General features: G+C 39.1%; 1 protein-coding gene across 4 annotated transcripts in view; it reads right to left on the bottom strand.

Annotated features, from left to right (window-relative positions):
* spryd3 (SPRY domain containing 3) overlaps nt 1–15,520 on the bottom strand; it is a 66,433-nt gene that overhangs the window by 5,908 nt on the left and 45,005 nt on the right. For all 4 annotated transcript variants that reach the window (XM_036142772.1, XM_036142765.1, XM_012869329.3 and 1 more), the window contains 2 exons: nt 12,930–12,987; nt 20–145 (listed from right to left, as the gene is read on the bottom strand). In XM_036142772.1, the coding sequence (XP_035998665.1) occupies nt 20–145; nt 12,930–12,987 (184 nt within the window). The remainder of the gene's footprint in view (nt 1–19; nt 146–12,929; nt 12,988–15,520) is intronic.

Raw genomic sequence — 15,520 nt, 5'->3', positions numbered from 1 at the left:
TTTTGTTTTTTTTTGGTACCTGGACCTTCTCCATCCAGGCTGTAGTCTCGCGGGAACATGATGCCGCAGCCCATGATGTCCCCTTTGAAGCAGCGGGGGCCAAAAGCGTCGCCGACGCCGCTCCCATGGAAGAGCTTCCCGTCATCTGATGGAGACACGCCCATCAGTTCGTCACGCTTTCATTTACAGCCAACAACAAAAATAATACTTTTCTGTTTCCACCGCAAACATCAACACATTTAATCTGGATTTAAAGCGACGACCGACGCAGAGTAGCACAGAAAATGATGCATTTAACCGTTTTTACCGATAAAACGATAAATAAATCAATCCCTGTTTCCAGAAACATCCACGCTGCTAAATACAGTCCAGCTGTGAAGGACTGCGGTGTCCAAAGCGCGGCCTGCGGGCCATTTACGGCCCCTGGCCTGGGTGTGTGTGGCCCCCCCACTGCAATTATTTTTATTTATTTTTTTATTTTTTCTTCCTTTTTTCCCCCTCTTTTTTTCTTTTTTTCTTCTTTTTCCTTTTTTCTTCTTTTTTTTTCTTTTTTTCCCCTTTTTTTCTTTTTTTCTTCTTTTTCCTTTTTTTCTTTTCTTTTTTCTCTCTCTTTCTTCAATGTGGATTACTAGACGAAGATGGTGAATAATTTATGTCTGAGAATTTGGCATTGACCTTTTGTTATTGTTGTAAATACTGCAGGCAACATGTTTTATTTAGGGACGTATTTAATTGTATTGTTAAGCAGACATTGTGTAAAAAATAAAATAAATAAATTTGGTGCACTTAAAGTACTTCTGTGGTACGTTTTCACGCCATCTTCATTTTGAATAGGTTTATGTGTTACATTAAAATCTGCGTTATCATTTGTATGTTTACAGACTTGTTGATTGTAGTTTCTTTGTTATGCAGAGAATTTGAGTTAAGATGTTTCTTTTTGCTTCTGTTACAACAATAAGAAAATAAACTATCTTTTTTTTGCGGTGAAATAGTTTTGTCTGTGTTTTTAGCTCATAAATTAAAACTTTCTCCGAGAATAACTAATAGTCATCTTAATTTGTCTGTGAACCTGTAAGCCCCGTTAATGAAGAAAGCACTTCTAAAAAAATGTTGAAGTGGCGTTTCCGACCTTGCAAGGTTAAAATCGACCCTTTTTCAGAACTTTGCTCTTCAGTTTTCTAACTAAAACTGCAATTCAAATATTATTTGATGCACCAGCAGATGCGAGTAATGCAGATGGAGACTTTTTATTCTTAATTAGGCCAAAATTGTTACAGATAAGTAAAAAAAAAATCTTGAAATGGAAAATGTTAGGTACAACATAAAGAATATTTAATTTCTTAGTATAAGTAGGACCACATTTGTTCAATGACTTTTACTCAAATGCAGACTTTAGTGCACCAGAATAGTCTTTTAATTCATTTTTAAAAGTTGCCTAAATACAGCGATTGTTTTCAAAGAAAGACCGACTCAAGTCCAGTTACTATTTCAGAGAACGGACCGGAAAAAAATATAATTGGGTCCAAAAGAATTTGCAAAAGGGACGACCATCTTTTAACACGACAAAAGATGAAAAACCTCTTTTAAGTTTTGAATCTGGAATGATTTACACATCCCTTTCATACATAAAAATTCACAAATGTGATTAATCACCATAGTGCATGATCATAATTTGTGGAGCCGGTAAAAGGAAAAATAAAAAACAAATTTTTTTTGGAATATTAGTTCTTAATTTCCATCTTTTGGCCCTAGAGTACTTTTGACGAGACAATTTTGGCCCAGGCGATGAAAAGTTTGGACACGCTTGCTTTGATCGTCGCCGTTTGATGCGTCGTCTGAGTGAGGCACAGCTGCAAAGCAACTAAACACTGAAATTAACCTAAAGCGGCAGGAGGAGCATTAATCAGGAGGCTTCTGACAGCTACTAGCCGGTTATGGGAGAGTTGAAAGAAAACCGTTTGTAGTCAGAGGTGCCAGAAGTGTTCACACCTATTACTCCGGTATAAGTATAGATACTAGAGGTATAAGTATTAAAGTAGAAGCAATTCCCTTCCCAAATTACTACAGTTGTATAGTTAACATTGAAATATTATCATTATTGTTAATATTATTGTTAATATTGAAGAAAATTGGGATTGGCTGTTTCACCCACATATGTCTGTTGAAAACTAACCATTTAGTCCAATGCAAATATATTAAAGGTCCATTCAGGTGCCTCTGAGCATCAACATGGTTCCATGGAGCAGAAACTCTGATGTCTGTAAGTATCAGGGTAAGAAGTCAAACTTCATTTTATCAATAACCTTTTACTTATTATTGAAATGCAAACAATCATCCAAGCGTAGCTGCAGGAACTGATGAGGATAACAGATGGAAGATAATAAAACTGGACATGAAAATTAGTGTATTACACTTTTATAAATATTGACAGTGTTGTCAAAATGAATAATTAATCCTAGAGGTTAATCAGAAAATGAAAATAATGAATAATCCTAAAAAGGCAATGTTCTTCTTCTACGTTTTGTTGTTCTTCTTCGGTTTTTGTTGGGCGTCTGGCAAACAACTTGGTGCATTTCTGCCTCCAAGCACAATCAAATTCACTGTTCGGGTCGCACTATTTATCTGAATATTTGTTATTTCTTACTGAAAAGCCAGAATGATAACAGGCTGAAATAAAAATAATTAGTAAAAAGTAATGAGACTATTTCCAAAATGTAAGGAGAAGAAAGTCCAGATAATTGCATCAGAACATAAGGAGTAGAAGTAAAAAGTAGGTTAAAAAAAACAATTACTCCACTAAAGTGTAAATAACCAAAATTTCTACTTAAGTAAAGTATTTATACTTAGTTACTTGACCCCTCTGTTTGTAGTTTGGAACAAACCAAACGGCTAGCAGACCCTGAACGCACCGTCTTAATGGCGAACTGGAGCGCTGTCCTGTTTTCTCCAGCTGGCCGAGGTGATGGGAAGACGAACGAAGCTAAATAAAGAAACCAAGCACTAGACACTGGAGCAGGGCTGGACGATAATTCAATAACAATATATATCGATTATTAGACGTATATTGATGAAGGTTCAATAAAAGTTCAACAGAATAAAATTTTTTTTTCCTTTTTCATTCTACCCACGTAGGTTATTATTACAGTCATTACATCCTCGCAGCCAATCACAACGCAGACCCAGGAACCAAGCTCCGCCCCCTTCAGAGGGGTCAGAGAGCACGTGTTCTTTTTTTTTTTTTTTTTTTACTTTCAGTTTTGGTAAAAAGTTGGTTGAATAAAGGGTTGAGTTTGAATTCAGTGTTTGTGTCTTTATCTAGAAAAAGGTTGCTAAGCAACAGCATAAAACGGCCAGGGCTGCACTTAATACACATGTTTTGAATTTGTTGATAATTACCGATATCGATCAATGATTTATATTTTATTAATATGTTTTTTTTTTCCTCTACATCATCCCGCCTTACACTGGATGGAGGTTCAACTTCCACCAGGACAGCGGCGCTAAACACACAATATCACAGCTGCAATCAAACGGACTGGATTTGGTTAGCGGCCTAGTCAAAGCCCGGAGTGGGCTGAATCCACGCTCCAGCTTTTTAATTGATTAAAATTTAACATTTTTCTTCTACTTCCTGACTTTGTGCTGCCCCATCAACGTCTCAATGAAGCACATTCCAGTTTGTGGTTGCTGCAACACGTGGAAAAGATCGAGAGGCATAAATACTGCGATGCGTTTGAACGTTTCTTAAACCAATAAAACAAAACACCTTCATTTGCTTTTATTTTTTTTTTGTTTTACTCCTTCACGATGGCGCTCCACGTGCCTCTTTACAAACGGACGGACGTCCAGGACTCTCCTGACATTCCACTAAGATGATGAAGAGCGGAGGCTTGTAAAAACAGTAAAGTACAAACAAAATAAAAAAAAAAAAAAGCCACCGGCAACATCCAAAAGAACTCCATGGAACCAACACATCCTACAGTTGTGAGAAACAACAAAGGAACAAAAAAAAAAAAAAAGAAAAGAAGGAAAACATTAGAGAGATAGCCTGCAGACAAGTTGCTCCTGAAGCAGAGCGGGACGGCTGCTGCTGGTAAATATTTATGGAGTTGTCATGGGATCCATCGGCGCTTCAGGACGCTGTTCAAACAGCAGGGAGCCAGACAGAGACACTGTATCGTTACAGCGAACCATGCGGGGCCCTTCTAACAACACCGCGCACAAGGCAAACACACGGGGGGCCCCGCCGGCACAGGCCAGCACGGCTAAAAACACGAGCGCGGCGTTTCAGAGACGGACGAGGACGGAAACGGGAAGGAAGGATGCGGAGAGCCGGGGAACGGCGCAGACCTGAAACAGCAACTGGAGGATTAAAAAATGGAGGATTAAAGAGGACAAAGTCAGGATAAGGAGAAATATTCTGGGATCAGAGCAGGTTTAAAATGTCCAAGCCAGCCTACAGAGCTCACACCAGAGAGACGTTCATTATTTAGTATTTAAAGCGCATATTTTGCTTTATTCATGCTTTTCTTTGTTGCTGCAGGTCTCTTCATTGATAAAAGCATAAGGCCATGCTGGCTGTGCTACGTTTATAGTAGGGCTGAACGATTTTGGAAAATAATCTAATTGTGATTTTTTTTCTTAATCTTGCGATTTAATGCGATTTTTTCCCCCCCAGTTTAATTTATCACGTGTTTTTAAACATATACAAACAACAAATCAATTTGTTTCCTCGCTGTGCAGATTAGTTGCTAAAAGACCCACAGCATCTCAACTCAGAGCAGAAATGATTGCGTTCTGCCTACAATATATTTCAACCAAAATTGCAATTTTGACTTTTCTCTGCGTTAACCACAAGCAACAAAAATGGCGTCTAAATAAAGATGTTTGTAAACAAGGACTATTCAAAACAAGAACTTTTAATGTTTCTATTAATCAGAATATTATTCAAGAGAACAGCTTTTAGTGGATTTGGACATCAATCCTTGTTGAACATAAAGTCCAACCAACAAGCAAGTCTATGTATTAAACTGATTGACCTGTACTTAATAATATGTATGATTATATAAACTCTAAAACAAGTAATAAAATTAGATTATCTCACTGCTGCAACTGTCTTCCCTTCCATGTGGAGGCAAACCCACTTTAAGCATTTTACCAACACCTAATGGACGCGTCTAATTCCCTGATTGTTACATAGCCAAAAATTGCAGACTCTGCGATTTGGAAATTGCGTTTTTTTAAATCACGATTATATTGAAAATGCGATTAATTGTTCAGCCCTAGTTTGTAGTTATGTTTCATACCAGTTTATGGCTTTTCTGACCATTTCTGCTCTCCAGTTGTGATGAATTGGCATTTTTTTATCCCATTTAGGCTGTTAATTAATTTCTTATGTCCTCAGAGGATGTGTCGGGCCCAGGGATTCAGTGTTCAGGTGTGTTTAATGGGTGGAAACATTATCACTGCAACTAACTCAGAGGTTTTCTTTACAATAGCCGTAGCCCAGGAGGGGAGATTGCTGCAGAGGAAAAGATTCGATACGGTCAGCTGAGCTCCCTTAGACAGATAACGTACTAATTGATCAGCTGACCGTATTGTTCGTGTTGGATATGAATCTACTAATAAAACAGAATTATAAACAGACAGAACCGTCATCTGAACGTGTGAAAACGCAGCATTTTAATGATTCTGTCTTACAGAAGATACCTGAATAAATTTTTTTTTACTTAAAACAACACCCAGGTTTAATGTATCTGATAATTTAAATAGAATTTTATATCTTTGTTTCATTTTTAGACTGAAAACCGATTTAAACAACGCCCAGGAGCTTCTGTTGGCTGTTGGTTCCACTATAAACCACAATATAAAAGGCAGAGGAAGAAACGGCAGTTTTAAACAGATATTCTGTCTCCAACTTTTAGTTAAACATGGAGGTTTGTTGTTCCCACAGCGGACTTTAATATTATTTCATAGTGGGCAAATGGATGTGCTGCATAGAGCTATTTCAAACATTCAACTGAGAGGGGTTTCTATTGTTTTATGTCACTATGTGGCCACTTAAAAGATGATTTATTTAAACCGTTTATTTAACCAAGTTAATCCCACCGAGATCAGATGTATATTTTATCAAAAAGAGCAGCAACATAAATACTTTAAATACATTAAACACATTGGTTCTCAAACCGGTTAGACGACAACAGTTAAACTGTAGCTTTTAAACGTATGCAGTCTTGAAACAGAAGTTTAATTTTTAATTTATTTCATGTATTTTTTTGCCTTGTACTCAGTGAAGTGCAAGTTGTAAATGCTGAGCGGCGTCAGCAGGAGTGGCTGCGGCGCAATATATGACAGGATCATCTGCATAGAAATGAAAAGCTGAGTTCAGAATGTTTTATCCAAGATTATTTATTTATACACAGGATAAAAGGTTTCCCCCAACGTATTATAAGCTTAAGCTTTACTCGCTGTTTATTTGAAACGCCTCGATGTTTGAGAGTGACATTAAAGTTACCGCTTGGGAGTGAATAAGCTAACGCGCTAACTGGTGTTAGCTCGACGCACACTATGTTCACACTGCACCCCTTAATGGAGCTGCATGATGCAACAACACCCCCCCGCCAGGATTACGCCATTATCATGGGGAAAACCCAGGAATAAATATGGGCCAACCATTAAACCTTGAGGGATGCCCTAATCTTGCAATACCTCAATGTATTACCCTTAATCTGAACATCTATGGTTCTTCCTGTGAGGTAATTCGCAAACTGCTTGCTGGAAAAAGTAAAAATCAACAGCTGAAAGACGACAGATCAAAGTTTGTGATCAACAAAAATCAAAAGCCTTTTAAAATAAATAAATAAATAAAGAGAGGCGGAAAACATATTGGATCCTGTTAAACCTTTGGGATTTATGAGCTTTCATAGCAGCAATAACAGCACTGACATCTTTTTTTTTTACAGTCACAGAATAGAGTTGGAAGCCAAAAATAAAAGCATCTCTTTACTCATCTGACATTCACTGCAACAGAAATGTAAGAATAATTGGAGACCAATTTCTAAACAGTTTTAGGAAGGCGTAAAGAAGGGTAGATCTGGACTCCGAGAGGATCTCCTTTAAAATTAATGATTGTTTATGAGACTCGGACCTTGAAGTCTCAAATCTTTAAAGTGCAAATCTGCTTCTCAAGTTTTTGATTTTGCAACTTAAGCGTAACTCAATTCCAAGTTGCCAACTTGGGTCAGGACTTTCTCTTGCTTTTTTTTAATTAAATAACAAAAAACAACCCCCCACACAGCAGTCTTCAGGTGGGCTTAAAGCCTCTGACTTCTATCTAGACGTAGGTAGATGTGAAAAGGAGAACTCTCTCTCATTATTACCTGAACGGCCAATAAGTGTGAAGCCTTTCATTTGATTGGTCCACCTCCAGAGGACCTTTAAAAAATAATTTAAATTTTAAAGAAAATAGGGTCTGGAAGCAGAAAAGTCCATCTAACAGGTCTCCAGGGCCAATCTTCTCCCCAGGGTGGAAAGTTTGATTTCATGATGAAAAGTATGACTGAAACATCATTAGTTCAACTTTGTAGTCCAACTGTTTTTAATATCTTCCCATGTTTTTTTTTTGTTTCTACATTTTATTCTAACATGCTTTTATTCTGTTTTATTTTCCCATGTTTTAATCATGTAAAGCACTTTGCATTGTCTCTGTACTGAAATGTGCTTTAGAAATAAATTTGCCTCGTCTTCAAACCCTGATTTGGATGTAAGTGGTTTCCATGTAACCCGTTTGAGATGACACTCGCTGTGAACCGCCAATGTGTAAATAAACCAAAGCGCTGCCGTGAGATAAAAACAGTCCGTATGTGAAGCCTGAGAAGCTGTGATCAAGAAGATCCCAGTTTATTTATTTTTATTATGTGCTGAAGGAAAATGGACTCTGTTGACAGAAATACAGTAAAGGGTCCGGGGAGTAAACAGCTGGTTAACCAAATCAGACGTGCAGACTATAAACGGTGAGGCGACTGAGTGAGTTCACAGTATGACTTCATATGAGGGTCAATTTAGATAAAATATCAGTTTTTACCCCCCTTTAGTGTTATAAAACTGTTATCCCTACCCACAGCGCCCTGCCGGGTAGGAAGGCATCACCCTTCTTAGATAACATGTTGCTATTGGAACTGTTTTTGCAGAGCTGGATCAGATTAGAGGATGTCACTGATAGGCAGGATAGACTGAGCCCTTTATCCCCGGCTGCATGGGGGCCATGGGGGTCATGGGGGTCGGGCAAAAACCTGCAGCTGCAGGTGTTGAGTTTGGCCCCAGTGAGTCAAAGATCGGGGGTGAAGGAGGGAGGGGGGGGTAAAGGGGGTAATGACCGCTCATGAGGTGCACTCAGTGGTTGGGTAGCTTGTCTCCCCAGATGCAAAAACAGAACTAAAAATAAGTAATATTTTCCTCAAATGAGTGTATCTGTCCTTGATCTGAGCGGGTAAATAAGATGATCTGCCAATGGAATAAGATTTTTGCACTTAAAATAGGAACAACTCACCTCCATTGTCTTATTTCAAGTGCAGGATGTCTAATTATCTTATTTTAGGGGTAAATATTTATTCCATTGGCAGATAATCTTATTTAACTGTTCAAATCTAGGACAAAAACACTAATTTTAAGAACATTTTACTTATTTTTAGATCCATTTTTGCAGTGTAGGGCTTACAGGGGCCCCATAAGGCCCTTCAAGACCCCCTCCCCCAAGACCCGTTTCCTACCCAGGCCAAAATGGAATGAATTATTTTAACACTTTTGGAAACTTATCTGGTTTGTTTAATCACAGCTTTTGGGTTACCTCGGTTCACAGATAGATATAAATCTGATGAACCAGGAACAAAACAGATTTGTCTTCAATAATAAAATGGAAATTGAGGTTTCTTTCAAAATCAGTGAAAAGATGAGACAGGAACTGGTCATAGAGACTGTGCTGGTTGGGTTCTAGACGTACCGACAGTCTCCTGTAACGCCCACATGTCTGGACCAGAGGACGTCTTTCACAGAAAACACCCGGCCAGGTAGGAATGTGTTTTAATGAAGCCGAACCGAAATGTTTGGGTTCCTAAAGGTTCCTAAAACACCACAGTGCTAAAAATGACACCATATCCACACTGAGGCAAGGCGGTGGCAGCATCATGCTCTGGGGTTAGCTTCCTTTGGACAGAACCGAGGGTTTTAACCTTTTACAGTTTTCTGGGATTTTGTTCCAGATCAGTGGAGCATAGGAACTAAATGCTGCTTCTCCATGTCTGGTTCTGGTTCTGGTTCTGGTTCTGCAGAGCAGGCTGGAGCCAGAAGACCTGAGTGGTCTGGAGGGTTGATGCCCTGATAACAAGTCTGTGATGGATTTAGGTGCTAATTCAGGGATTTATAGACTAACAGAAGGATTTTAAAGTCTATTCTCTGAGATCCAGGGAGCCATGGAAGGACTTCAGAACCGGGTCCATGTTCTCTACGTTCTTAGTCTTAGTGAGGACTTCAGAACCGGGTCCATGTTCTCTACGTTCTTAGTCTTAGTGAGGACTTCAGAACCGGGTCAATGTTCTCTACGTTCTTAGTCTTAGTGAGGACTTCAGAACCGGGTCCATGTTCTCTACGTTCTTAGTCTTAGTGAGGACTTCAGAACCGGGTCCATGTTCTCTACGTTCTTAGTCTTAGTGGAAGGACTTCAGAACAGGGTCCATGTTCTCTACGTTCTTAGTCTTAGTGAGGACTTCAGAACCGGGTCCATGTTCTTAGTGATCAGTTCTACTAAAGATAAACATGGATTAGTTTTTCCAGATCCTGCTGAGACATCAGTCCTTTAATCCTGGAAATGTTCTCCAGGTTCTAGAAGGTCCACTTTGTCTTTAGATGGAGGTTTCAGGCCTGATCAGTGGTTCCTAGTTGAAGCTGTGAGCTAATGTTTGATCATTCCTCTATTGGTCCGAAGATTATTTCTTCAGTTTTGTTTTTATTCAATTGAAGAACCTTTTGAAGAGGACCGGTCCTCACAATCTGCTAGAACTGGACAGCTTTGGCACAAAACTATAAAAAAAAAAAAAAAATCTTAAATTTCATTACGGTTACATAACGACAACAAAGACTCTCGATCCTTAAAGTCAATTTAAAGCTTTAGCGTTTCTCAACGTAAACCCCACGGCTGCCGAGAACCGCAGCTAAAATAAGGGAATTAAAGTTTTAACAATCTCTCATTGAAGCATTCCAACGTGGTGACGGGACACGCTGCGGTGCGTTTAAAACTCTGTTTACATTAGGCACCCCCCCCCCCCCCCCACCAGGGAACGGTTGCTGAGGTCACCGGGCTGTAAGCGGAGCGGCGAGGGAGGAAGCTCTCACCTTACCCCTCTGCTTACACACAGCATGGAAAACCGCGAGGATCACTTTCAGTCACCAACAAATAAGATTAATGGCAGCTCTGCCGGGCCGCGCGCATTTCTGCGGCGCACGGCAGCCAGAGCCGGGCGGCGCGGCGGCGCAGCGGCTCTGGCTGCGGCGCGGCGGGCCTCTAAATGACCGGTCCTGTCCGTCACTCAGCATGAAGGCATCGTCCACAGACTCCAGCAGGACGCGCGGCATCAGCCCTCATTACTGCTAATGCACCCGAAGCACGAGCGCCATCAGCAGTGGGATACGCCGGATTTAACGCCATAAACCTGAACTTAAAAAGAAACAAAAAAAGAGAGAAAACGTGAAAGGAATGCGCCGAGTGAACGGGAAAACGTTGATTCGGACAACAGATGCGACCGAGAGCCCAAACAATCCGCTAAAACTGGGCTGTCCAAACTTTTCAGCACGTGGGACGAAAAGTTGTCATGTCAGAGGAACCCGGGGTGTTAATAAAAAATTATGATACATTTTTTACTTGCTCTCAAAAATATCATTTTAAATAAAGGTTTTCTGTAGGAAATGACTGTAAACCAGAGTGCAAAATACGGGGGGGTCCTGGGGGGTGAGACCCCCTGAAAAGCCTCAAAAAAAAAATTTAAAGGGGGTCTTAAATTGTGTCAAAAAAATTAAAAATTAAATATTTTTTGTCACTAATGGTCACAAAAAATTTTTTAAGCTCAACATGTCCAGTAATTAAAATTCAAAACATTTATTCACAAATAATTAGAATTAGAATCAGACATACTTTAATGATCCCAGGGAGCCAGCCAATCCTATTAGCGGATGCACATTAGCCATGTGCGCGCCAAACAGAAGAAAGACGTAACGTTAACAATTAATACTAAAAATGTTTAAATTTTAGTATTAGGAACTGATCTTATCTGTTGTGCCTGTGCACTTTATCTGTTTCACTGTTGGTGAATGATAAAGTCCTCTCGAGTCCTTGTATGTCTGGTGAATGTGAAGAATTGACATTAAAGCTAACTTTGACATTGTAATGTTATAGGCCTACTGCATATTGAGAAAATTTACATCGGTATTGCGCAACAATCGGGAGATGGGGACCCCCCCCCAAATACTGACAGGTATTTCGCACACTGCTGTAAACCATCGTAGATCCACAGGTAAACCAGTTAGCAAAATTATTTCTAATGATTTAATTTGACTCGTCACAATTAATAAACATTATTATTAATAATAATAATAAACGTAACTGTTTTTGGTCAAGCGATGTACAAACAGCATGTGGGTCAATTAGCCAATTTTAATAAATGAACTTAAAGCATATTTTAATGCACCAAAATCCGCATTTGACTAGTTAAATGCCATGGCTCCTTTTTATTATTATCTAATTAAAGAGAATGTATGGTTATTAAAAGATGAATAACTTTGATTTAGATTAACTTTTTTGTCCCAAAGGTAAATTTTATTTGGGTTACAGACTCTGGCTGCTACATAGTCCAAACTATGCGTCACACTGCATTCACACATAAAACACTACTATAAAAAAAGACAATAAATAGATACATAAAGAAGCATGTTACATTTACAATAAAAATTTGAAGGAAAAAAAAGAGAAAAAAATTAATAATAATAATGATGATAATAAAGATGTATAAAAATCATTCTTTTAAAAAAAAACTGTTTTAAGAGATAATGAATACAAAAAAAAATAAGAGCATGTCAGTTTAAATGTTGAATACCGTTGCCTATTCCACAATTTACAACTTCTGTTGTACTTAATATTTCCAAAGTAAGATTTAAACTTTTTTTGTAATAATTTTTGCCTTAATTAAAGAAAATGTTTTCATGTGTGGATCAAATATCTCTTGAAATGTGTTTTTTTTTTTGGGGGGGGGGGGCACTCTTTGGACACGCCTGCTTTAAAAATAACGGCATAAAGAAAAAACAACAACAGCAAACACAAAGTGGCTTTTGTGGCGTTTTTTTTTTATCAATTGTTCAGAGAAACAGCAACAAAAGTCCTGAGTGAGAAAGCAGAGCAGCGCCGCAGATAAAGTGCCGGTTTGTCCTGAAAGCTCTGGACAGATAAGGACCAACATGATGTGGACTCATCGTGAGATAAAGGGCTTGTTCAGAATAATAACAGCCACCTACGGAGGAGCCTCTGCGTCCACATCAGGGCGCCACATTGGATGGAAGCTGCAGGCATCTTCCATGCAGATGTGTGCAGAGATAAACGCTCACAGAGCTGCAGGTAACAGAGACGACTCATTTATTTATTTACTCCGCTGCTCTGAGAAGCAGGGAGATAAGCAGGAGATACCATCAGCCCTTCCATTCTGAAAAAATACTCTGATCTGTGAGCCGTCGCTCTGCAGCGGCTCGGCCGTCTGAGGCTGGAGATCGCTGCGTTCCTCTGAAGCTGTGCAGCGATAGGTTTCCATCTAAAAGCGTCCGCAGACGTTTAGAGGAAGCTTCTCGGGTCAGGAGGAAGGAGACGAAGGCAGAGAAGGGGTAAAAAGTCTCACCTGCATGGTAGGCGACGGAGCCTCGGCTCCACCCGGGGTGTCTGTTCTTGGGATAGTCCTGCAGGGACACAAAGAAAGGGTCACAACTCTGGACCCTCAGAGATGTAACCGAGCCGGTCGTTTGGCTCCTCCCCCATTAAACAGCGCCGCCGCTTTTTGGTGTTTTTGACTTTTTCCTGCTATAAAATAATTCGGTTTATTTATGTAGCGCCACTTCACAACACGCATTATCTCAGGGCACTTTACGGAGTCAGCTCAATCCAGTGTTGTAGTACTCGAGTCCGAGACTCGAACTCGAGTCCGAGTCATTAGCTAAATTTAGAGACTCGTGACTTGACTTGGACTTGAGCACTGATGACTCGAACTTGGACTCGGACTCCAACATTCAGATCATTCTGACTCGGAAATTGAGAAAAAGACTCGACTTTTTTTTACATCATTAGGCTATCATTTTAATATGTCATTAGAATATTATTTGGTGTATGATTTTAATATCTAAATTATTAGTGCAATGTGGTGGAGTGTGGATTTTTTTTTTAGTTTAAAAACTAAAAAACTAACTAAGTGCGGAACTTTGACTCGACTTGATCAATAGTGACTCGACTCGAACTCGACTCGGATTTTTTTTTTTATGACTTGGACTTGACCCGGTCTTGAACACTGGAGACTCGAACCTGGACTCGGACTCGAGGCATAGTGACTTGACTACAACAATCATCCAGACAGACTGGTTAAAAAAAGGTTTTCCATCTATGGAAACCCAGCAGGTCGAGTCTTTGACTTGCAGCGTTTTCTCCTCCTGGATGAAACTGTAGCGTCTGTCCATCCATTCTCTGGACGCGTTTATCCCTGCGGGGGAAGCACTGCAAAAACAGAACTAGAAATAAGTAAAATGTTCTTAAAATTTGTGTATCTGTCCTTGATTTCAGCAGGTAAATAAGATGATTTGCCAATTGGAAAAAGATTTTTGCACTTAAAATATGAACAACTCATCTCAATCATCTTATTTTAAGTGCAGTGTATCTAATTATCTTATTTTAGGGGTCAAAATATTAATTCCACTGGCAGATAATCTTATTTACCTGCTTAAATCAAGAATAAATACATCAACTTTAAGGACATTTTACTTATTTTTAGATCCGTTTTTGCAGTGTGCAGCACCACGGACCGGCCGCTCGTCCGTCACAGGGTTCTTTTTTTGGCAAAGCATAATATAGGAAATTAGTTTAGATTTTTTTTAATAAAGAACAACCATTTTACTGTTTTGGGTTTTGAAATAAAGAAAATAAAACTTGTACATAAATAGAATTATCTAATTTCATTGATAAGTTATACTTCTATAGAAAACGTTAAAAAAAAAAAGCTGCTTAAAGACAAAAGAAATTAGTTACACTGCAAAAGTGAGCAAAAGTAAGTAAAATGTTCTTGAAATGAGTGCATTTTTCCTTGATTTGAGCAGGTAAATAAGATTATGTGCCAATGAAATAAGATTTTTTGCACTTAAAATAAGAACAGTTCATCTCCATCATCCTATTTCAAGTGCAGGATGTCTGAATATCTTATTTTAGAGGTAAAAATACTCATTCCATTGCCAAATTGTCTTATTTAGCTGCTCAATACAAGGAAAAATAAATTTCAAGAACATTTTACTTACTTTAGGTCCCTTTTTGCAGTGTACGCTTACAGTATTCACTCCTTTCACTGCAAAAAGGCAACTAAAAGTAACATTTTCTTGAAATTAGTATATTTTACATTGATTTGAGCAGTAAAATAGACTATTTGCCAATGCAATTAAGTAGTTTTACCCGTAAAATAAGATAATTAGACGTCCTGCACTTGAAATAAGATGATGGAGATGAATTGTTCCTATTTTAAGTGCAAAAATCTATAATAATTTTATTTGCCTGCTCAAATCCAGGTAAAATGCACTAATTTCAAGAAAACTTTTAGTTCCCTGTCGTTCTTTGCATAACGTTGCATGAGAACTCCTCCGAAAAAACAAAAGCTTTTATTTTTTTAATCGATGTTACATGTTGAAACAACACGTTCAGTTCTTTCAGCACCTTTGGCCAAAGTTACTGAGCGCTCCACACAGCTCCACTGTGTGATTGGCGTTAACGAGCCTCGGCTCTCTGCTCCAGCACAGCTGATTTAGCTCCCCGCCGTGTCATCCACGGCTGCAGAGCTGGTTTAAATTAACCGTTCCTGCGATTCAGGCGTGCAGAACCAGCAGAACCTCAAACGCCCCGCAGGACGCCGGCCGCTGAGGACTGACGTCGGACACCGCTGGAACCGTTAACTCGCCCATCTTATAAATCGCTCTCCGTCGACAAACACGTGCGTGACGTGTTTTTTCCCCCGCTCCAACAGAAATAACCTTGGGGCCCACTTACGGATAAGATCAGAGCATGACTCAGGGGTAATTACCAGCGATTTCTGTCTGTTTTCTAGGCTGCACCTCTGTTATTGTAAAAACACAACACTGAACAAGAGCAAAGATTGCAAAAACGGAACTTAAAATAAGTAAAATGTTCTTAAAATTTGTGTATTTGTTCTTGATTTGGGCAGGTAAATAAGATGATTTGCCAGTG

The sequence above is a fragment of the Fundulus heteroclitus genome, chromosome 1 (genome assembly GCF_011125445.2).
Source record: "Fundulus heteroclitus isolate FHET01 chromosome 1, MU-UCD_Fhet_4.1, whole genome shotgun sequence".
In the NCBI taxonomy this organism is placed as follows: domain Eukaryota; kingdom Metazoa; phylum Chordata; class Actinopteri; order Cyprinodontiformes; family Fundulidae; genus Fundulus; species Fundulus heteroclitus.
The sequence above is the reverse complement of the archived record's forward strand: the minus strand, read 5'-3'. Positions and strand labels throughout refer to the sequence as shown.